The following is a 24,336-nucleotide window of genomic DNA, read 5'->3' on the forward strand; positions in this document are numbered from 1 at the left end:
AGCCGCATCTACTATCTCAAAGTAGCGCCCCATAAATGTGCTGATCACAGAGATCAGGAAGCAGGGGCTCCAAAGCATGCAATCAGCCCATACCCTGTTGTATATTACGGCATTAAAAGACTGAAGGCTTACAAACCATGGTGTTGAGCGCTGTTATAGCGGAGATGTCAGCACCGTGCCTAGCAAAATAAATCACATTTAAATAAATACACACACAACCAAAAAAAGTGAAGACCTCCTAATATGACCCATTCAATCACGTTATTTTAAAAAAAAAACCTTTTTTGTGGTTGGCTAAGAGGGTCTTGTTCTAATTGGCTTCCTGCTTCCCCCCCCCAGAAGAAGTTTATTGGTGAAGACCACATAGAATTAGTTAATTGCTGAATGTGTTACAGGTTACGAGAAGACTGACCAAATGTCAAAGACATTTAAGAAAAGACACTCTAAGCCAACACAGTGGAAAAGTGTTTTATTAGTAGCCCTCGAAATAGCAGATACCTTTTATACGTCAATGAAATGATTAAAACGTTTTGTTAAAAGCAGCAATTCAGCACATTGAATCAGCCCAGGCGTCTTCAAATGTTGAGGGTCTTCTACCAATCGCTATTAAACCACTTGTCTAAAATGAAATTCTCAGGGAGCAGAACCAAGATGATGAAAGCTGAGCGGACAGACAAGCACCGCGCTCCCTAGAAAAACAGCACACGTTAGAATGTTATTTGCTAGACTTCTAGACGTGGTTTTAATTAGATTATTGCAACCTTAAAAGCGTTCCATTCGCCAGCGCCGGACTGGTGGTAAGTACGACATTCTACATTCAAGGAGACGTGGTCGTCCGAACGCATCCCCCACATGGTACATAGCCGACACGATTTTCAATGAACAACCGCTGCCTGTCTAAGTAAATCAAGCCTTTCGGTGGTCAGTTCAGTAAGCCACGGCTGTTAATTGAAAATAGTGTTAGCTACAAAGAGATTCTGCGTTGTTTGCTACATGCGTACAAGGGGTTAAATGAGTAGCGCATGTTACTTGACAACGTGCCATGGAACCAGCGACTAACACTTCACAAATTCTAAAAGCTACTCAGATCTGCGGTTATAGGGTGGGGGTGTTGGAGTAAATTCTCTGACAAAATGTACACCAAACACATTTACTGCAAGCTTTTGACATAATATACAAATTAATTCTTAGACTAAGGAGTGAGTTGGACGAGAGCAGGACCACAAAGGCTAGGCATTTAAACCATCTCTCTCCTGAAATAGGCCATTTTTTTTTAGTACAACGTAGATTTTTAGTATTGTGTAAAACTTTACATTTTATTATTAAAAAAAAAAAAAGGCCTGTATTCCTCAAAATATGGCCCTTTTTCTGGCATTGTTGAAGTCTTATTTGCCTAAATTTCAGGGTGGAAACATAAGAGAATACTAATATATATATACACACTTACAGTATTATATTGATAATTGTCTGCCACCTTATTCCAAACACCCCCCTTAAAAAATAAAAAAAAAATATAAACTTTAGGTTTGCTCCTTCTTTCTAAGAACAATAATTTGTTCAGAATGTCTCCATCTTTAAAATCGGGGGGGGGGGGGGGGTCCATAAAACAAAATGTCCAGTATAACCAAGCCAGTGAGCACAAAGCCCCTAGCAGTGACTGGCTAGAACATTGAAGAAATGATACACGTCCTCTTTGTCGTAAACGGCGACCTCTGTGGAACACTCAGTGCATTTCACCGGATGGTACGCTTCGCCTTCCTGACTCGCTGCATCCGCTGGGGGAAGTTTTACTTTCTTGTGATCTCGCCGTCTGCTCTTTTTCAATGGTTGATCTGGGAAGCGGAGCACTTCGTCCTTCATAACAGAGCAATTCATAACAAACATGGCTCTATACTGGGTCTTGTAAGACTCGTGCCTAAATAGAAGTAAAAATTATAGATATAGATGACCAATTGTTAATACACAAGTCATAATATTCAAATTGTTTCTCTTCACAGAGTTAACGTTTTTTTCTTGTACTTGCAGAAACTGGATCATCAGATACCACTTAAAGGTCCCAGGCAAACCAACCAACAAAGCATACAACCAGACAGCCCTGTAGAAAGTCAACTTGGTTCAACATCATGGCCCGAGCAGAAAGACTTAAGATCACATCTGCCACCTTGTGTTTCATTAGAGTGCCAGCAGTGCCCTGTGTGCCAATAAACATAATAAAGCAAACCTGTCAGTGTTCCCAATAATGGGGCAGTCAGCCTTACACATGATTTGTGTTTATTATCAAGCTATTTCTCACATAAACACTCCAAACTCTTGTGGAAAGCCTTCCCAGAAAAATGGAAGCTGATATAGCTGTGATGTCATCCATGTCCCTGTTGGTGTAACGGTCAGGCATCCCAATACATTTAGCCATACTGCATGAAATGATACTCCTAGTCAACCAAATTTAACTCAAAATCCTGTTCAAAGTCAAAACCCAGTAGAAGGGTGTAAAACTGACCTTTGGCAATCCAAACACAGCGTTGTCATACAAGCTGGACAATTTAAAATCGCATCGCTGTTGGACATTTCTTGCGTTTTTGACTGCCGGCTTGATGTTTGCACCTGCTTCCTCATGTTTCTGTACCTGCATTTAAAAGCATCCAAAAATGACCTCAAGGTGAATGTATATGAAGAAATTACAGAGCAATTAAGTTCAGTGTCAAGAAAAAGGCATACGTAACAAACCGAATCAGGATCTTACCCTCTTCTTCTAGAATCAACCCACTCCTGGTCCCGGTCATCCTCGTCTGGATCATACAACAGATCATCGTTTGTCAGCACCGGATGCTTCCCTTTCGGTCTCTGCTTAGCCCCACGCTTAGCTGTAATTTAGAGGAGCATAAAGATTTTCAAACAGAAGAACAAGAGAATCTTGGTGAGCATCTAAAACTCAGGCTCAAGTTACCTGCAAGAATGAAAGCCTGCAATGAAGAGAGAGGGTAACAGAAGAAAATAAAGAGGAGAACGTCTAGTAGACTGGGTCCAATTCATATTTTAACCCATTTAGAAACATAGTTGGCAGTATATGTGCACATTTTCTGCAAATTACTAAGTAATGACCCTGAAAAACTATTGTTTATCCTACCTGCAGCACTTTGTGTCCTATATGACAAATGGCATCAACCCCCCTTCTTGAAGAGCTTTTAGAGAATGGACAAAGCCAGGGGCTTAATAAGGGATCCAACTGGTTTTAGAACAGCTGAACCTTGATCCCAATGACTCTAGGTACACATTTTATCCCCCCCCCCCGTATACTACGAGGGAGACTTAGATGCGTGTCTGAGGTTACTCTGGTGTAATTCCACATTAAAGAGGAATTCTTTAATGCCTTCTACCCTCTACTAATTCACAGACTATCACAGGAGGTATGGAAACGGTGATGATTGGGGGCAGGTGGTACGGCCTAACTTTTTAGACCCATATAACAACAACATGTGCTAAGCAAAGACAGAAATAAACCACATTAAACTAAAACTTAAATACAAGTACATTTGCTTTCTTTGCTCTCATCTTCCGAGTCAGAGTCAAAGTATACATCATCATAGTATTGTTGTGGCTTGCTCTCTGCTGACGTGGTGGCACCTGGAATACATAAGAGGAGTTACATTCAATACGAGACAGAAACATAGTATCTTCCCCTTATTTCACACAATCATTAGTAAATTTACTACATTTGAGAAACACCCATAGGATGCCAGTAGTAAGTTATTGGCCCAAATAGATAAATCGCTTCCAGGTGGCCTAAAGGCTACACACCATCATATGAAATAGTTGTGCAATATAATATAATACTCTACATAGAATTAGGGAAACCAGACTGAGGTTTATGAAACGAACAAGTAGTTCAATGAAACTCTTCATCTGACCACAAGAATTTGCCTCAGAAACTCGCTGGGGTGAAGCCATACCAATAAATAACTGCTATAGTGTTTTTATTGAAAGAGTGTGTCATTCCATCAAATTGTATTAACAGCAAATAAATCCAGAACACATATGTTTCTTTAAATGTATAAATTTCTAGCCGTGTTAAAGGAACAGTCAACCCGTTCCTTTAACTTTAAACAAGTGATCCAGTTCAGTAAGAAGAGTACGAACCGGACACAGATGACTGCCAGGTCCCCTCCATTGTCTTCATTGTATTGCTCAACTCTTTCGCCATCTCTTTTTCGAATTCATCTTCGCTGGATGATTCACTCTCACCGGTGAGACATTCACGAATCAGCTTACGTTTCTGTTTAGGTGTCCCGTGTAAAAGGACATCCAATTCATCCTCTGAACTGAAGTTGGAATAAGTAAATATACATAACTAAGTGAGTAACGATCTTACAAAACCGTACATACATAGATTTTTACACACACACTATAGTAATATAATCATACAATAAAATGTCTGAGTGTCTATAATACACAAATATTGCTTAATTCGGTCTAAAAAAAAATAAAGTTTATTTCATTTATGTATAGATTTCTAAAATCTGAAAAAGTAACATATATACTTTAAAGATCCTCGGTTTTCCCCTACACATTCTTAGGTAATTAGCTAAAATCTATCTAAAATATAGCTGTTATCCTAACGGTACAATATAGTAAAGAATATAATATGAATGTTTCAAGGACTACCTGCTATGCACGGGCTCCTCGTCGCTGGGCTCTTCAATGCCGTAGGAGTCGTAGTCCGAGTGTAACTGGTTCATGATGAAACGATCTTCCCTAAACTAGCTGATTCACTGTGGAGAAGAAAAACCATTTGTTAGAGAAAAATGGAATAACGCAACTAAAATTAACGGTAAGCCACACTTGCGTGGTACGCAGCATCGCCCCTCTTCCACCACTCCATCCTGAACACCTCTGCCCCACTCCGCCAGTCCCACCATTACATCCCATACCTACCAGAATTAAACGTAAACCCCGCACGCTGGCCTACAAAGCATTGAACACTACAACCTCCTGGACAAGGTGTTATCTCCAAATACGAACCGATGGCTTTACTCTTCCACAACCTGTCTCCTTCTACCGTCGCCACTTCTTCCCACCCACATAGCCAGGATTCTATGCGCGATATAACAATTCTCTGCAAAAATATGGGAGATTCTATGCTCATGAAGAGCTCAGCAGCTGTGAGCAGCACATGACACGATCTGCCAATACCTGAGGAACCATCTGTCCTCCTCACCTTCAAGGTCTCTGGGACACCAACTTCTCCACCCGACCCTCACTGCGATCAGACGCCCCCCTCCTTAATGACTTACAAACATGTTCATCTGTCATACTGAACATCCATCTTATTATAACAGCACTACAGAATCTGGCAGCACTTTACACCCCTAGAAATAAAGTTATATTAGCAGGACATACATCATGAAGTTATTCTACACTAGAATTATCACACCAGGCACAGATAACCAGTCTACAGCACAACAGCTGCTCCCAGGATCCATGGAAACAGGTTTTATAGAAAGAACAGGCAGAGTCTCCCAACTACCTTCTTCTGCTAAAAACCACAGGCAAAGGGACCTATTCACTAAAGGGAGAGCTGGCAGGTGGGTTTCAGTTCCCACATCACCATGGCTTGGTCAGCCCCATGCAGTGTATAGTTAAATAAAGTGACTACTTTAGAGGCTCTTTACTTTTTAATTATACAGGAACCACTGCAGTCTGTTACAATAGAGAAGCTTACAGAGTTGGCCCTTCATAATGAATACTGCAGTGAGAGGGTGAAAAGCACAGTTCTCGCATTAGTGAAGAGACCCGTAATGCAGTCAGTTAGGAAAGGGTATTAACGGCGAGAAAGAACCTCTAAAGCATTATAAGAGGCATATATCTGATATATATATATAATTACAGTTGCCATTACCTTCCTTGCGGTGAGAGCGATTGCCTGTCCCGCCGCAGCCTTCTCGCAGACGACGTCGCGCACAGCGGCTACAGTCGCTCCAAATAGACGTCACAACACGGGAAGCGCGTCTCGCGGTGCTACGCATGCGCTCAGAGCTGCCTGCCAGTGTCATGTGATACATCGGCCCAGGTGTCAGTGCCGCAAACAGTGCGCATGTCCGTAGCCGGCACCCTGAGCATAAATCACATGACTGGGGCGATTTAAATAGGGCTGATTACAGAGGGTGCATCCCACATTAGCCTTAAGACTGATCCGGTGTTGATTACCATTCATTATATTATTATAATTATTTATATTATTATACAGAAATTACTGGTAAAGAGTCAACCCAACTGGTACATAACTGGAATATATTGGAAGTATTTATATATATATTTTTTTTTTTCAATGGAAGTATATATATATATATATATATATTCAATGGGAGAGTACGATATACTCACCTACTCTAAAACAATACGTTCATCAGGATTCGAACCTGCAATCCTTGGTATGGTATCCAGGTTGCTTTACCTTTACACCACCAGGCAGCTGGCTTGGTTTTCTCGCCATGGATATATGACCCTGCTTTCTCCTGACTCACATATACTTATATATACGCCCCTACTCTAAAACAATATATTCATCAGGATTTGAACCAGCGATCCTTGGTATGGTAGGCAGGTTACTTTACCTTTACACCATCAGGTAGTTGGCTTTTTTTTCTCGCCGTGGATATATGACCCTGCTTTCTCCTGACTCACATATACATATATATACTCCCCTACTCTAAAACAGTATATACACCAGGATTTGAACCCGCGATCCTTGGTAAGGCATCCAAGTTACTTTACCTTTACACCACCAGGCAGTTGGTTTGGTTTTCTCGGCGTGGATATATGACCCTGCTTTCTCCCGACTCACATATACTTATATATACTCCCCTACTCTAAAACAATATATTCATCAAGATTTGAACCAGTGATCCTTGGTATGGCAGGCAGGTTACTTTACCTTTACACCACCAGGCAGTTGGTTTGGTTTCCTCGCCGTGGATATATGACCCTGTTTTCTCCTGACTCACATATACTTATATATACGCCCCTATTCTAAAACAACACATATATCAGGATTTGAACCAGCGATCCTTGGTATGGTAGGCAGGTTGCTTTACCTTTACACCACCAGGCAGCTGGTTTGGTTTTCTCGCCGTGGATATATGACCCTGCTTTCTCCAGACTCACATATACTTTTATATACTCCCCTACTCTAAAACAATATATTCATCAAGATTTGAACCTGCGATCCTCGGCATGGTAGGCAGGTTACTTTTCCTTTACACCACCAGGCAGTTGCCTTTGCTTTCTCGCCGTGGATATATGACCCTGTTTTCTCCTGACGCACATATACTTATATATACTCCCCTACTCTAAAACAATATATTCATCAGGATTTGAACCAGCCATCCTTGGTACGGTAGGCAGGTTACTTTACCTTTATACCACCAGGCAGTGGGCTTTGCTTTCTCGCCGTGGATATATGACCCTGTTTTCTCCTGACTCACATATAGTTTTATATACTCCCCTACTCTAAAACAGTATATACATCAGGATTTGAACCAGTGATGCTTGGTATGGAATCCAGGTTACTTTACCTTTACACCACCAGGCAGTTGGTTTGGTTTTCTCGCCGTGGATATATGACCCTGTTTTCTCCTGACTCACATATACTTATATATACTCCCCTACTCTAAAACAATATATTCATCAGGATTTGAACCAGCGATCCTTGGTATGGTAGGCAGGTTACTTTACCTTTACACCACCAGGAAGTTGGTTTTCCTTTCTCGCCGTGGATATATGACCCTGCTTTCTCCTGACTCACATATACTTTTATATACTCCCCTACTCTAAAACAATATATACATCAGGATTTGAACCAGTGATCCTTGGTATGGAATCCAGGTTACTTTACCTTTACACCACCAGGCAGTTGGTTTGGTTTTCTCGCCGTGGATATATGACCCTGCTTTCTCCTGACTCACATATACTTATATATACTCCCCTACTCTAAAACAACATGTTCATCAGGATTTGAACCTGCAATCCTTGGCATGGTAGGCAGGTTACTTTACCTTTACACCAACAGGCAGCTGACTTTGCTTTCTTGCCGTGGATATATGACCCTGTTTTCTCCTGACTCACATATACTTATATATACGCTCCTATTCTAAAACAACACATACATCAGGATTTGAACCAGCGATCCTTGGTATGGTAGGCAGGTTACTTTACCTTTTCACCACCAGGCAGTTGATTTGGCTTTCTCGGCGTGGATATATGACCCTGTTTTCTCCTGACTCACATATACTTATATATACTCACCTACTCTAAAACAATATATTCATCAGGATTCAAACCTGCAACCCTTGGTATGGTATCCAGGTTACTTTACCTTTACACCACCAGGCAGTGGGCTTTGCTTTCTCGCCGTGGATATATGACCCTGCTTTCTCCCGACTCACATATACTTTTATACAGGGCTCGACAAATCCCAGGCACCAGGTCGCCATGGCGACAGAGAATTTTGTCCTGGCGCCTAGGTTTTGTCAGCCGCTTACATCCAGAAAAAAACTGTGGATGTAAGAGGCTGAGTCACCACACGGGGGCGCTGCTGCTGTCTGCCCAGGAGTCTGGGCAGACAGCACAGCCACTCCGAGCCTGAGATCCCTCCCACGGAGTGAGCCTGTAGGCTGAAAACGTGGTTGCTGCAAAACCAGCAATCGTGTTTTCAGCTGCCACAGGCAGCTTCAGGGAAGGAGGTTGGGTGTTGATTGGGTCGACCTGACACAACACCCCCCTGCTGCCTGATCGCTCCATGAGAGCGACAGTGCAGCGTTAACCCCTTTAATGCCGCGATCGCGGCATTTAGGGGTTAATTCCCGTTTTTGTAAGGGGCTCTGCTGCTGGTGGTCTGCCTGGAAGCCCAGGCAGACCAGCAACAGCAAAAACGAGCCCCCACAAGCCCTTTGATGATTCCTGTAGGCATGGAAGCCTACAGCAGTCATCAGAGACTCCCCCTGCAGTGGCTGGTCTATAGACCAGCAATTGAGTGCCATCTGCCAGAGGCAGCTTCAGGGACAGGGGAGAGGGTTCTTTGGTCTCCCCATGAGTGTGGAGAGCAGCCCCAACACCCTCCTGCTGCCTGATCGCTCCCTGAGAGCGACAGTGCAGCGTTAACCCCTTCAATGCCACAATTGTGTATGACACATTCGTGGCATTGCAGGGGTTAACATTTGTCCCCACAAGCTTGTGGGGACTAAATATCAGTCAATGCTGTGCTCCAATGGAACATCAGCATTGAAAGCGTTAAAAAAATAATAATAATAAAAACAGCACTGACCTGAAAGTCCAGGGTGCTTCCAGGTCAAATGCTGTGAGTTTAGTAAGTGGGCTGATGATGATCGGATCACTCCTGACCAACTGTTAGTTTCAAAAAATCCTGGCTCCTAACTTTTTTACCTGGCGCCTAGATTCACAACAAATTTGTCATTCCCTGCTTTTATATACTCACCTACTCTAAAACAATATATACATCAGGATTCAAACCAGCGATCCTTGGTATGGTATCCAGGTTACTTTACCTTTACACCACCAGGCAGTTGGCTTTGCTTTCTCGCCATGGATATATGACCCTGCTTTCTCCTGACTCACATATACTTATATATATACTCCCCTACTCTAAAACAATATATTCATCAAGATTTGAACCAGCGATCCTTGGCATGGAACCCAGGTTACTTTACCTTTATACCAACAAGCAGTTGGTTTGGTTTTCTCGCCGTGGATATATGACCCTGCTTTCTCCCGACTCACATATACTTTTATATACTCCCCTACTCTAAAACAATATGTTTATCAGCGATCCTTGGTATGGTAGGCAGGTTGCTTTACCTTTACACCACCAGGCAGTTGGCTTTGTTTTCTCGGCGTGGATATATGACCCTGCTTTCTCCTGACTCACATATACTTTTATATACTCCCCTACTCTAAAACAATATATACATCAGGATTTGAACCAGCGATCCTTGGTATGGTAGGCAGGTTACTTTTCCTTTACACCACCAGACAGTTGGTTTGGTTTTCTCGCCGTGGATATATGACCCTGCTTTCTCCTGACTCACATATACTTATATATACTCCCCTACTCTAAAACAATATATTCATCAGGATTTGAATCAGCGATCCTTGGTATGGTAGGCAGGTTACTTTACCTTTACACCACCAGGCAGTTGGCTTTGCTTTCTCGCCGTGGATATATGACCCTGCTTTCTCCTGACTCACATATACTTATATATACTCCCCTACTCTAAAACAGTATATACATCAGGATTTGAACCAGCGACCCTTGGGATGATATCCAAGTTACTTTACCTTTACACCACCAGGAAGTTGGTTTGATTTTCTCACCGTGGATATTTGACCCTGCTTTCTCCCGACTCACATATACTTTTATACAGGGCTCGACAAATTTAGGTTGTCAGCCTCTTACATCCAGAAAAAAATGTGGATGTAAGAAGCTGAGTCACCACACGGGGGCGCTGCTGCTGTCTGCCCAGGAGTGAGTCTGTAGGCTGAAAACGTGGTTGCTGCAAAACCAGCAATCGTGTTTTCAGCTGCCACAGGCAGCTTCAGGGAAGGAGGTTAGGTGTTGATTGGGTCCCCACACAAGTGTGGGGACCTGACACAACACCCCCCTGCTGCCTGATCGCTCCATGAGAGCGACAGTGCAGCGTTAACCCCTTTAATGCCGCGATCGCGGCATTTAGGGGTTAATTCCCGTTTTTGTAAGGGGCTCTGCTGCTGGTGGTCTGCCTGGAAGCCCAGGCAGACCAGCAACAGCAAAAACGAGCCCCCACAAGCCCTTTGATGATTCCTGTAGGCATGGAAGCCTACAGCAGTCATCAGAGACTCCCCCTGCAATGGTTGGTCTATAGACCAGCAATTGAGTCCCAGCTGCCAGAGGCACAATGCCTCCCATATATTCAATGGGAGGCATTGTGTTTCTTCCATCATGAATCATAAAAAGCACCTCGATCCCTATTTGGTCCCTTGTCATGTCTAATGTACAGAATGGCCTTTTACTTATCCCTCACATGTTTAAATCCCTCTAAACCACTTCTTCTGGGAGACAGTTCCACTTACCTACCTAGTTCACAGTGCCGTAAACTTTCTTACATTACATCTAAACCTCAGAGTCTGCTTTTATCCCCTGAATATATTTACCTCCTGCAAAGCAAAGGAGCTGGGGGCAGGGAAACAGACTAAACGGATGGAGGGGATGTTCATAAATCCCTCAATTCATTTGGATAAAAAAAAAAAAAACAACATCAAAAAGAAATAAATGTCTTCCAAAAAGAAAACCAGGACAAAATGAGTTAAAAATCATCGGATTCACAGTTTATTTTACAATATTTGAGAGAAGTCTACAATTTAAGGCATACATATTGATGCATTAGCGTTAGGAACGTAACTTTTAAAAAGATATTCGGAGCATTCTGAAAAATCTAAGAACTATTTAATAAAAAAAAAAACATAGTTCAGTAAATCAAGATAACAGAGGCTTAAAAAAAAAAAACAGAACAAAAAATAAAAACATGGAAAACGGGACAAAGTATACGACGCACACAACTAATGGCAACATTAAATTCACCGTGAATGTCGATCATCATCCACGATTAACATACATCGGTAAATAAGATTGGCAGCGTTATGATGATGATGATACAGTTCGTAACGTGGAGAGCATTTATTCGTCTATTTTCACCCGAAAAAAAAGGAGAGATTTGAATTTGTGGCGGACGTAAAGTATACTAAATTATTGTACATGTGTATACACTGAATGTGGACGTAGAAGCGAGCTGCTTCCGACATGGAGTCGGCCCGTTTTCCGCGTACAAGTTCGTTCTCTGCGGAGCTAGGAATGCCCGATGTACCAACCCGGAAAACGTGGCGGCTCGACGACCCGAAAGGAGGGACTGCTTGTGGGTTTTTTTTTCCTTTGCGGAGGAGGACGGAGTTACGGTTTACCGTTTAACACGGCCAAACAGCTCTGCAGTAGCTGCAAGTTACCCTGCGATGAAATATACGCGTTACTTACACATAGCATGATGGATGTACCGTGTATTATACGAACATGCTTATATGAACATGCTCATCCAAGATTAACATACATTAATAAATACAATTGGCAGCGTTATGATGATAGTTCGTACCATGGAGAGCATTTCATTGGCCATTTTCACCAAGAATATGGTGGAAGTCATATTTAAAGCAGTTTGTGCTTCAAACTCTGGTTTTCTGGAGTTGATTTTATATATATATATATATATATATATATATATATATATATATATATATATATATGTTTATTTTATTTTTTTTAGGCAGGGTCTCTCTCTATCTATCTATCTATATATATATATATATATATATATATATATATATATATATATATATCATGTGCAAGGAGATGTGTCGGGCAGAATAGCTGGGGGGCATTAGAGGATTTCACAGGATCCCCCCCCCCCAAAGCATTTGAAAAGGGGACACATAGCTTCAGTAATAAGAAGGTTGGACGTGTTAATTTAATTTCTGTAATATTATAAATAGGGGAAATATACCTTGGCGTGTTTGAGTTCCAGTTCAGCAAGTTCTACTAGGTTCTTTCGAAAAGCAGCCACTCTCCGTGTTTTAAAGTCCATGAGTTCTGCGTAAAAGAGAAAAAAAAAAAAACATGAAGTCATTATACGGAAACACAGAATATAGTTTATTAGATCGCCTGGTGACACAATACATTGTAACAATGGTTATACCAAGTAAAAGCAGGACTGAAATAGCAGACAGAATAAAACACCTTTTTAGTAAGAATACCTTGTTTAGCAGAGTCGGATATCTTCTCAAACTTTTGACAGCACAACTGTTGAGTGGTCTCTGCTACCAGAACATCTTTGTTCTTGGCTCGGGCTTTATCTAGTGCTTTATTGGCATTTTCATAATCCACCAACGAGCGGGACCTTCTGTACAGGAGATCCTGATAAGAAGCAGGAGAAGATATGTGTAAGCATTCTTATACCATGTCAAAATATATATATTGGCGGGGTGGTGTTCACTCAAGATCAGCCCCAGGCTCAGCCAAGACTCGGGTCTTGTAACGTTCCACCCTTTGCAGTCTGGAATTATCTTCACTCTGTGCTGCTCATTTTCCGTCTCCAACCACTAGTGGCCGCCCTTGCCACTCTGAACCACTCAGAACCACTTATCATGTCCAGCTGCACCTTATTACCTGATCTAGCCAGCCTTTATAAACCTGCCCAGCTGTTGAGTCTGGGCCTTAACATTAATGTTATAGGATTGCTGGTTCCTGAGCTGTTCCTGAGCTGTTCCTGAGCTGTTCCTGAGCTGTTCCTGAGCTGTTCCTGAGCTCTTCCTGAGCTCTTCCTGAGCTCTTCCTGAGCTCTTCCTGAGCTCTTCCTGAGCTCTTCCTGAGCTCTTCCTGAGCTCTTCCTGAGCTGAGCCCCCCATCCAGAGGGCTACCTGCCGTGTGTGGCCCCCCATCCAGAGGGCTACCTGCTGTGTGTGGCCCTCCATCCAGAGGGCAACCTGCCGTGTGTGGCCCCCCATCCAGAGGCTACCTGCCCAGAGACTTTCCATATATAATATATATATGTTTTATTATCTGAAATACAGATATTAACTGCATTTTCTGTCTGTGGTTTATTTCCAGTGCCTGTCTCAAACAACCCCAAGCCATCATGCATTGTGGGGTACAGGTGTATCCCCTGCACTTGGGCTCCTATCAGCCCTTTACACCCGGTTCATGACAGGTCTTCAAGAACATAGACGATTAAGTCAGAGGCGAGCTGGCTCATCTTTTTGGTTCTCCTGCATGTTCTTTTCTTAAACTGAGGATTTACCACCAAGCAGCTTGACAAGCCCGCCCAAGGCAAAGTCCAGCTTGCACCCCTCCATGTTTTGAGCTCAAGCCCACATTAGACTTTCCAGCTAAAATGATTTATGTCTCTAAATGTGTTTCCAGATTTTGTTTTATCTCAATGTCCTATTAAAAAAAAAAATGCCAACTCCGTAACCAATGCTTGGCTGCATACAACAGGTTAAGCTGGATTAATATTCACCTTAGCAGCTTGTGATTCTCTTAAGTAATATTTTAGGAGGTCAGAAAGCTTCAGATCTTCATCAGCTGACACTCGGGCTTCGATTTTCTGCAGAAAAAAAACAGCAGACATCGTCATGCCTAAAATACGCTGAAAATGGAGTACCGTTCAAGGCAAAACATGCAGAATTCGATTACGGTATTAAACCCTCAATTTTAGATTCTAAAGAGTAAATCCAGAAAGGTCCCAGAATCACTTGTTAAAGAATAATGTGGATTAATAGTACAAAAACATCCAAAAGGATTTTTGGGAGAGCCTGTATCTGATCTTAAAACAAATGGGTTGCTGCGGAGTGCCAGATCATGAAAAAGCTAGGGACTTCATCCAGCAGCACGTCTTCATGTAAGTAAACCGATGGGACTACGCTTCACAAAATCCTGTTTGTTAATATCAATCATAATGTCCCTATAATGTGTCACATATAAAAAGTTATCTTACAGCAGCCAAGTGAATGTTATTGCCGACTGATCCGCTTCTTTGGTTAATAGAGATGTTTCAAATGCTGCATCAGAACCGTTTTTATACATAACACCTAATCTGCACAATTTTTTTTTAAAGAAGGTTCACATCATAAAATAAGAAATATTCAGTAATATAAATGGCTTAAGAAAACTGTATGAAATGTAAGCTATTTTGGTTAGCAGATGGTGTGCCACTGGATCTCATCAATATACACAAAGCTGACTGTATCCTTTGTATATAATAGGACACAACGAGGACAACAGCTACGCAGTAGAAACAGCGAAGGAAGTTAAGATACGTACACGTGTCTTGTCGAACAATTCAGATACTCTAAGGAAAAATCTGTAAGAAAAATGGGAAAAAAGGAATATATTACCAAGGAGCAGTATAAAAAAAATGCCATAAACAAGATAGTTTTAATTCCAAGGGCCAAGGATTTCTTCAGTTGTCCTCTTACATTAATGTGCCTGTCCCATGCATGTTTTAATCCCCTCACTGTATTGGCCTCTGCCACTTCTGATGGGGGGCTATTCCATATATCTACCCGCCTCTCAGTAAAGTAAAAGGGTAGCTTTCCCTCTGCCATGCTTACAGGCGAGTGACCTCAGTATCTGTAAAGTCTTTGTCTCTTAATCGGGATCTCTGTGGGCCGAGTGTATTCTTACTTGCATATGTCAGTGTTGTCCTGTGTTCCCAAAGCATACAGCGACGACCCTATCCTGTTGTAGTCATCGGCAACACCTTAAAAAGACAGAAAGCAACAATAATTTAACAATCAGTGTTGAAACATCACACATTTATATTAAAGCGTTTCGGTGCCGAAGTATTTTTACGCAAATACATCATTGTTCGTATAATAAGGGTGTTGCACAACCCTTTTTTTTTATTCTTTTTTAAAATAATGCGATATTCCTTTTTCAAGCATAATAAATACAGAAAATTTGTTATTTATGATGCAGTCAGCAGGAACATTCCAATGGTTTCCACGACGACTGCTCAAAACTTTGCTCCAGGAGAGCTCTTAAACGGTATCGCTTGGATAATAGCGGGTTCCTATGTTTAAAGGGGACAGTTTAATGTCCCTGACACCCCACTATTGAAGAATGCACATTAAAGTAATGCAATATGGTAAAAATGAAGAAACCAGAACGGGAACATTGCATTGGTTGGGTGAAAGCAACCTTAAAATGATTTAACTCTAAGCCCTTTAAACTTATAATAAGTGCTTGTGTACGAGAAGACTGTCAGAACGTACCTTCTATGCTCTACTAAACTCAACAACTCAATATTATTTACCGTATAAACCAGGGGTGCTCAAACTGCGGCCCTCCAGCTGCTGCAGGACTACATCTCCCATACTCCTCAGCCAGCCCCTTAGCTGAAGGAGCATTATGGGAGATCTAGTCCTGCCGCAGCTGGAGGGCCACAGTTTGAGCATCCCTGGTATAAACGATAGAATGCAGAACAAAATGTACAATGCCAGCTGAAAGCTTTACATCTTTATCCGGAGCACTTGCATGCAATATGTGAATATTGAAGGTATGCCTCATCCCATCACGATGTCCTGTATTTTAGTAAAAAGGCAATGTGCCATGTGGCTACTTCATTGCTAAAGGAGGCCACCTTACATTTGTGAGATCTCGTCATCTTGTCAGACTTTGCGCTGGCATCCTTCACTCGATTATGATACTCCAGAAGGAAAGTCCGCTCGTGATCAAAGAAATCATCCACATCCTTCGTGGCAAAGGAAAAAAAATATAACGGGGGAAAGCATTAGAAACCTTATCGCGGGACATTTAAAGAGAATACAAGTTAAAGGAGCTAGGAAATGTTCTGAATACAGTAAAATTCAAGCACTTCCTCCCCAAAGCCATGTGCAAATATAACACGTTATCCCCCACTTTATCTCCTGCTAGTCTATGGGATTCATGAATACCCCCCCATATATAATTTTATGAGATTTCAATGTAAGAAACGTGCTGGATTACACATATGCCATAAGAATATTTGTCATAAGAACTATCGGGGGGGGGGCGATCCTTTCTACTTTTGGGCAAAATGAAACAGAAACTGAAGAAAGTTGGGGAGGAGTGATTTAGCAAAAGATCGGTTCCTCAAATACCCTCTCATTTTAATATTCAAATAATAGCTTCATTTCATATACTAGATCGTAAAAGGTGAGAACCGGAAAAGACAGATCATTTTTACCAACCTTAGTGCCTGAAACAATGACTCCATCGGCCGATTTAACCACGCTTTTAAAAAAGTCTTCTAACTTTTCTTTTTTGTTCTTTCCTCGGACGCTCAACTATGTTTATAAGAAAATAAAGTCTATTTAAGTGCATTTTAACTGCCTTCAGTAATGTGTTATTCAACATACTCAGATTTACTTACATCTTGATTGTACTCCAGAAAAACATGGAAATTTAAATCTTTCCTAAGAATGGGATGAGCTGCGACGCGGCACAGGAAGACTTCGTGCATCGCTACGGTTTTCTTGAAGATGGCCAGATACTCTCTGCAAATTAAAGAACACCGTGTTAGGAGATTGTGGAAGAGCCTCTCGAGAGGGTAAACTCATAGAAACGCACAGAAGGGACCAAGGAAAGTGGGGGTGCTCGATAAGGAGTCACCCCACTATTCACTGGAACTGTCATAAGTACAGTATGATGACATCACAGCAGCTGCAGGAAGTTGCCGACAGGCTGGCGTTTGCAACTCTCAATTAACAAAACCTGTAGATTTTTCATTAACGCACAATATATAAAAGTTACATTTTCGTGATAGTTCCGCTTTATTCAATAAAAGATCCACTCGAGACAGATGTTGCCCTCTTTTCGATGACTAAAGTTTTGATGCAATAGGTTCATTTGGGAAAGGGAAGAAAGGGAAGGAAGGAAAGAAAAGATGTACATACGCCTCTAGTTCCTGTTTCATTTTGGTAAACTCCTCCTTGGTCATGGACCCTTCCCCTTCGCCAAGTTTCTGGAGTTTCTCTCTGGAGGCGTCAAAATCCGGTCTTGGAGGTGCTGGTGGTATCTGTCGGGAGGACCATAACAATTGTAAGTAAAGTTGAAACCGGCCTTTAGTATCAATGTGATCATTATCGGGTATAAGCAAAACTTGGAAGGACAAAATTTCTACCACTGCGATTCATGTAGATAAACAGCTGTTATTGATTAAGAAAACATGAGCCCATCCAAGTTTTCAGTGGCTGCCACCAACTGGAATGGGAGAACTAAGTGCTGGGACACATAGCAGGATGGGGGAGTTGAACTGGGACCAGTTACACAGACACTGGAACGGCAGCTGGTCCTACTTACAATATATCCAGCGTATTCCTCATTTTCCACAAAGGAATCGTGAAGCCAGATGAACTCTTCATGCTGCCTCACCACAGAGAACTCGTTCTGCTTGAAGTTTGGTAGTGAACTCTGGAAACATAAAGCAGGGATTAGACAATGTGAAGTGCCCTTAGAATATGGGGAGATTAAAGCTGAACCCCTGAACAGAAAGCACATTTACATTAGTAGTATGAAGCGAGCACAATGCTTATCTCCCCGTTAAAACCCCCCCCACAAATATTAAAATAAATCCAAAAAGAACAGCCAATCAGAAACAAGAAGACAGGTGCATGCTGGGGAATTATTATTAATATTATTTACATCTAGGTGTAGGAGCTAGCAAGCTGGGCTGGTGAATGACTCCATCTTTAGGAAAGATGCTCACAAGGACCAAAACAGTAACCGAGAAGAAGAATCTGGGCTGCAATTAATATAAAAAATATATATATTTTAAATCTACCAAACCTGAAAAGTAAATCCAACATGTGTTCAGTGAATGGACTCCACCAATGCATTTGAATGCCCTTTCTAGAATTCTGTGTCATTTAACTGCTGGCTTGGCTGCCAACCAGGAAGTATAAGTAGGAAGCATACTTAAGTACACTTCCTTCACGTGCTCTGCAGCACTCCTATTGAAATGAATGGGAGTAGCATTCTAGTTCTAGTCGGATATACAAGAGTCACTGGGGCAGCATGGAGATATCGGATCCCACGATATACCCATATACCCAGACACTAGCCTTTGGAAGCAGGCGTAGGACTCACCTTTGTATGTACCGTGAACTTTACTTTGTCTCTTTCACTCAATGCATCTGATATATCGACTTGCAGTGTGGCATCAGGCTGAAGGTCTACATTAATTGCCCTGGGCTGGAAGAAAAAAAGCAAAGAGAATATGTAAGACATTTAAAAATAAATACCAGTACAATGGAAAACAAGCAATGGGGTTAATGAGAAACCTACATGATGAATACATCTGGACCGTAACAGATTTAAATACATCGGCGGAGCGTCTAGACTGCCATTTTTTTCTATTGAGGAAAGACAGAGGGAGGAATTGTTCTTTGCTTAGATCGTGAGCGCTGATGGAATGACATCGAAAGGGTGACTGGCTGGTTAGTTGACGAAATGCCAGACCCCGCAGACAGACTAAACAGGACAGTAATGCCAATCATAAGCACCTTCGTATAGCGGCAGCCAACCATAAAACACAGCAGTGTGCCAGGGTCCCACAAAAACACTATTCTTCTCCTTGAGAATAAACCCCAGCACTGTATACAGTAATAACCCCCCAGCGCTGTATACAGTAATAACCCCCCAGGGCTGAATCCAGTAATAACCCCCCAGCGCTGAATCCAGTAATACCCCCCTAGTGCTGTATACAGTAAAAACCCACCAGCACTGTATACAGTAATAACCCCCCCAGCGCTGTATACAGTAAGGACCCCCCAGAGCTGTATACAGTAAGGACCCCCCCAGGGCTAGATCCGCTAATAACCCCCCAGCGCTGAGACAGCTGATGTCAGTCATGAGATATTTTGGGTGACTTTCCCTGCACAGGCACCACGCTGAGCTGATGCTTTATGGCAATGCTAATGAAGTCCGTTTCTCCATAGACTTGCCTTATTTAGAGTGTCCGGCTAGAAGATTAAGACTGAGTCATTCTATTGTTTACCACAGACAGTATGATACGAAATCAGGGTGTTTGTCTAGTAGACTGTGGCGCTATATAAAACAATTAATAATAATAATAATAAATAAACTGGGTTAACTAGAAAAGTGTAATGAAAAAAATGAAAAAAATAAAAATCTTTTTTCGTATTCTATTTCTATATGGGGGTTGTGTTAAGATGCATTACACGTCTCCCCTCCAGTAGGGGGCGCTAGGTTATTAGAAGCTACGTAAGAGGGTGTTCTTGAACTACCTGTTGGAGACAGGTAGTGGTGGGCGAGCTCGTTGGTGGCTCGAGATGAGTTTGTGCCAAGTCGGCTCCGTTCCTCCACTGTTGAGAATAAACATTGTAATATAGCATCTACAAAAAAGGCTAAAAAGAGATTAAAACAAACCCTGAAGGTGCTGATGTCATGTGTTTCTGTGCATGACATCATGTGAGCGTCACTACGTATGACATCACGTAGGCAGAATACGTAATCGTATGGGAATCCAACACTCCAGCTGGATCCAAACAGCAAATAAACCAAACATATATTATTTCACTGGGGTGACTTAGGGGTAATCTAGCCAGCGGGACATCAATACCGTGACCTCAACCCAAAAACAAGGGGGAAATAAAGGGTTGCCTACCCCTGATGTGTAAAAATCACACAAACAAATTCGTATATTTAACGTTTACCAATCCAACGGGTAAACAAAATAAAATCACGTAGTGTATTCCATATCTAAAGAAAGAGCGATAACAAATATAGCAGGAACCACCCCAAAAAGGCAAGCTTTCCAAAGAAAAACCTTCTTAAAACCAACGCACTCGCGGTTGCCTTTGTGATGCAAGTGGAACTGAAGCCATAATTGGGAGATTCTCGTGGTTATGAGATCAATTTGTGTCTCTCTCACCAAATCACTGGTTCTTTTACAGCTTTGCCGGATAATGGCTCTTCACGCAGAACGCCGTCATTAGTAAAAGTGTACTTATTAACAAGAACCTACGGAATAATTTACCAACAGCGGGCATTCCGACCGAGTTAAAGGCAAACAAGCAGGAGGGGGAAAGCCCACGTTCAGCCAAGCCGTTACGTCGAAGGAAAAAATAAATTAAATATAAATATTTTAACGATAGAATGTCTCTGTCTTAATCATCCAGAGAGACTTTCTGACCAATAATCATAATAAAATAATTATTATCACTGAATACAACAGTTTTTAATACTCAAAGAAAAATATTATCTTACATATATATATAGATATATATATATATATTTAATCATAATTTAAAATAATAGTAATAATAAATAATAAAAAAATAACTCAAATAATAATCAGATAATTAGTTACTGAATACATTGCTTTTAATACTCAAAGAAAAATATTATCTCACCTATATTTATATAATTAATAAAATAATATCAATACCAATAATAGTAATAATATAATATGAATTTTTGAATACATTGTTTTTAATACTCAAGGATTTTTTTTTATTATCTTGCATATATATTAATAAAATAATATTAATACCAATAATAGTAATACAATAATGAATTACTGAAGACATTGTTTTTAATACTCAATTGAAATCAATGGGAGTTTGATGCTCATGCTTGGGAGTGGCGGCTGCTCGGCTTGCAGCCTACTCAATGCAGCCAGGAGATGCAGGCATGCGCATGCACTAAAAACAGTCCATGCTAAGTCCATAATAATAATAATAATAATCATATATAGAGTAAAAATAAAATTCATATTAATAAAATATATAAAGTGATAATAATATTAAGTATAATATATTAATAATACTAATTAATAACAATAATATTATTATTATTACAATTAGTTATTACTTCATAAATAATAATACTTTATATATTATTACAATTAGTCCTTTATATATTATTTTATTATTATTATTAATAATAGCAATAATACTTTATATATCATTTTAATTACTTTATATAATATCATTTTTAATAAGATATAAAGGAATAATGTATTTAGGAACGGCTATTGTATTGTTACTGCTCTGCAGGTACAGGGCCCACTGTATGGATTATACAGTTTAAGGGTTTATTTGCAAAAATAAAAAGTTAAGGACCTAAACTCATGTTAGCCTCGGGGGTTAAGTCAGGTCGGGGTGAGCTTGATCATACTTTGGGTATAAGCATTAACCCCACTGTGTGGCAGATCTGGAGCATGGTTGCCCGTGGCTTCCCCGATCCTGTTTGGGCCACCTGCTTCTGAAGGATGCCGTTCCTCTTAGACAAGACCGTGCGCTCCCCTGTGCGTTAAGCACATCAAGCTCTCGTTTTATTATTTCCTCTGAAGGTTTAATCACATAAAGCATTAAACATTTTAAGAAGCTTTTATTTCGGTTTCCATGGAAACAAGGTATCGGTTCCTGTTTTGGCATCAGGCGTCACTTAAGTGTTACCAGCACAAAAACAACGAATAAGGACACATAGCCCGGGGGACGTAAAGGAGCCCCTCAGCTATCACATGCATTAAAGTACATATGATGGCCGGAGTGTCCCTTTTAAGTGACACCAAAATGCTTTATTTCAATGACCCTGTTCCATAGAAATTCAAGTTGTGCTTCACTTGGAATGACCCCATTTGATGACATCGGTCCTGATGTTGCGCATGCATACAGGGTCACCGGGAGAGCATATTCACGTGTTCTGTATTACAGGAGGAGTCACTAACGCAATCCTAATAAGTAAAAGCCCAACACATATTAACCCGAGTCAAAGTGCCGGATACCTTCAGCAGCACTGCCAGACGTGTCGCCTATTTCAGTAGCAGAAATAGCGTTTGCCGGGCCAGCGCCGAGTATATCATGTGCAAGGAGATGCATTCACCCGAATGCATCGCATACACGTCAAGTAGCTGGGGGGGGTGTAATGCGTATACGGGGGTTCTGCAAGCAGGCATCACAAATATTTAAAGGGACCCCATAGAGGTCATAAGCATTAAAGTGCATATAATGGCAGGAGTGTCCCTTTAATGAACTGCTGAGTACCCGCGCTATGACATGATATTAAGCATACATGGCACACGGATGTGACATGGGTCTTACAGGTCAGTGAATAGTGACGCTCTCCTCCTTATAGCAATAGGCTGGCGAATGTTAATTGTCTATCCAGTGGTTGATTCCAGATCTATATAATATAATATATAATATAATATGAGGCCAGATATATAACATCACATATCATATGAGGCCAGATATATAATATCATATATAATATAACATGAGGCCAGATATACAGTATATATACCATGATATCATATATAATATAATATCAGGCCAGATATATAATATCATATATAATATAACATGAGGCCAGATATACCCTATATACCGTGATATCATATATAATATAATATCAGGCCAGATATATAATATCATATATAAGATAATATGAGGCCAGATATATATACCGTGATATCATATATAATATAATATGAGGCACTGAACATTCTGGCAGTGGAAGTAAAGGGTTAAATAGCGGGCCTAGCACTTGATGAGGCTGAGGTCCCAACCAATGGGGCGCAGGGGCCACATCCCGGTGCACGGGGGGTATGCCGGCCTACCGCTATCACCGGATACACTAGAACGTGCCAGGTGTGCTGCGGGCATCAGGTATCTGGGCTCTTACCGCTCTGTCCTCCTCTGACAGGAAGTCGGGTCCGTCATCCAGGCCTTCCTGCTGGGGAGAGAGAAGAGAAAAAACAAACCCTTTAGTGACAATGGAGACTAAATACCTCCAGCGCTGTGTCGCGACAATGGAGAGCTGTCACCTCGCAGCACCCGCCAGCCGTTACTTACCATCATGGCTGAGACGGTCACTGGCAGGCAGGGGACGGGCTCGAACCGATGAACAAGGGGAGGAGGCGAGGGGGGCGCTGAGGCAGTCGGGGCACGTGACAGCAGCGCTCCAGGTCCTAGAGAAGGAGGGGGGGTGACAGCTGGATGCCTAGTGGCAGCCACTGGGATCACGTGACGTGCAGAAGAGCAACGCGGCGGACATTTCTATTGCTGGCACAAGTACTGCACTGGGATTACCAGAGAAGGGCGGAAATGCAGCCCAGCCCCATTGCAGAAATCTGGCACTGCATTGCTAACCAGCACTGCAACCTGCATATCCCTGTCCCTCTTTTTTTCCCCTCCCCTGATGTACATTTTCTCTAGAACGAGTATGAGTGTATCATTGGGTACTACAGCACTAAATGTTAAAACCCACGTGTTTCGAAATGTAATTATGTGAATACAATATTTTTCTTCTTCTTAATGCCTGCCCTGGGGGTATATGTGCAGGCCGTTGCGTATATGGATATGTCTCTGTATCTCGGTAGCCATGGAGTGGGACCAGATCATTAAACTGTGCAGCCTATGAGTGCTTTCATCAGCAGCTTGTGTGTGCCATCATTGGACTTGGTCCCCCTCAAACATACACTATGAAACACATGTAAACACACACACATGTAAACACACATCCTCATACTCTTTAACACACATGTACACGCTTACTCTAACACACTACTTACTTACACATACATACTCACACACATACACATCTGTGCTCACACACGAATACATCCACATCCATGGTCACACACACTAATACATCCACATCCATGCTCACACACTAATACATCCACATCCATGGTCACACACACTAATACATCCACATCCATGCTCACACACTAATAC

At 41.6% G+C, this 24,336-nt stretch overlaps 2 protein-coding genes and 1 long non-coding RNA gene across 4 annotated transcripts; all 3 read right to left on the reverse strand.

Annotated features, from left to right (window-relative positions):
- Nucleotides 1-452: 452 nt before the first annotated feature.
- LOC128504524 (uncharacterized) lies at nucleotides 453-1,066 on the reverse strand. Its single transcript, XR_008355466.1, has 2 exons — nucleotides 869-1,066; nucleotides 453-761 (listed from the first exon to the last, which is right to left on the reverse strand). It is a non-coding gene; the product is annotated as an uncharacterized LOC128504524 (long non-coding RNA).
- A 541-nt stretch (nucleotides 1,067-1,607) lies between these two features.
- EAPP (E2F associated phosphoprotein) lies at nucleotides 1,608-5,973 on the reverse strand. Its single transcript, XM_053474599.1, has 7 exons — nucleotides 5,894-5,973; nucleotides 4,660-4,766; nucleotides 4,135-4,316; nucleotides 3,529-3,621; nucleotides 2,741-2,861; nucleotides 2,498-2,623; nucleotides 1,608-1,915 (listed from the first exon to the last, which is right to left on the reverse strand). Exons 2-7 carry the CDS (start codon nucleotides 4,731-4,733, stop codon nucleotides 1,648-1,650), a joined length of 864 nt encoding a protein of 287 aa, XP_053330574.1. The 5' UTR covers nucleotides 4,734-4,766; nucleotides 5,894-5,973; the 3' UTR covers nucleotides 1,608-1,647.
- A 5,378-nt stretch (nucleotides 5,974-11,351) lies between these two features.
- SNX6 (sorting nexin 6) lies at nucleotides 11,352-23,573 on the reverse strand. Of its 2 annotated transcripts, none has more exons than XM_053474595.1 (14): nucleotides 23,452-23,573; nucleotides 23,282-23,332; nucleotides 18,719-18,823; nucleotides 17,933-18,043; nucleotides 17,527-17,648; nucleotides 17,004-17,127; nucleotides 16,822-16,917; nucleotides 16,238-16,343; nucleotides 15,275-15,350; nucleotides 14,912-14,951; nucleotides 14,109-14,195; nucleotides 12,847-13,006; nucleotides 12,597-12,682; nucleotides 11,352-12,046 (listed from the first exon to the last, which is right to left on the reverse strand). In XM_053474595.1, the coding sequence occupies exons 1-14, from the start codon at nucleotides 23,455-23,457 to the stop codon at nucleotides 11,993-11,995; spliced, it is 1,224 nt and encodes a 407-aa protein (XP_053330570.1). In that variant the 5' UTR covers nucleotides 23,458-23,573; the 3' UTR covers nucleotides 11,352-11,992. The 2 variants fall into 2 exon arrangements, with proteins under 2 accessions (XP_053330570.1, XP_053330571.1); XM_053474596.1 differs by having other exon boundaries at nucleotides 23,282-23,329; nucleotides 23,452-23,548.
- Nucleotides 23,574-24,336: the final 763 nt, after the last annotated feature.

Source organism: Spea bombifrons, chromosome 9 (genome assembly GCF_027358695.1).
Source record: "Spea bombifrons isolate aSpeBom1 chromosome 9, aSpeBom1.2.pri, whole genome shotgun sequence".
Lineage (NCBI taxonomy): Eukaryota > Metazoa > Chordata > Amphibia > Anura > Pelobatidae > Spea > Spea bombifrons.

What these genes read in the sequence shown, in the direction of transcription:
- EAPP (XM_053474599.1), bottom strand. Translation starts at nt 4,733, where the DNA reads ATGAACCAGTTACACTCGGACTACGACTCCTACGGCATTGAAGAGCCC. An exon ending in TGAGAGCAAAGAAAGCAAAT is followed by an intron (nt 2,862 to 3,528) that starts GTACTTGTATTT and finishes TCTAAATTACAG; the next exon opens with CTAAGCGTGGGGCTAAGCAG. An exon ending in CTGTGTTTGGATTGCCAAAG is followed by an intron (nt 1,916 to 2,497) that starts GTCAGTTTTACA and finishes ACTTCTATTTAG; the next exon opens with GCACGAGTCTTACAAGACCC.
- SNX6 (XM_053474595.1), bottom strand. An exon ending in ATGAAACAGGAACTAGAGGC is followed by an intron (nt 17,128 to 17,526) that starts GTATGTACATCT and finishes TTTAATTTGCAG; the next exon opens with AGAGTATCTGGCCATCTTCA. An exon ending in GAGAATCACAAGCTGCTAAG is followed by an intron (nt 13,007 to 14,108) that starts GTGAATATTAAT and finishes GCTTCTTATCAG; the next exon opens with GATCTCCTGTACAGAAGGTC.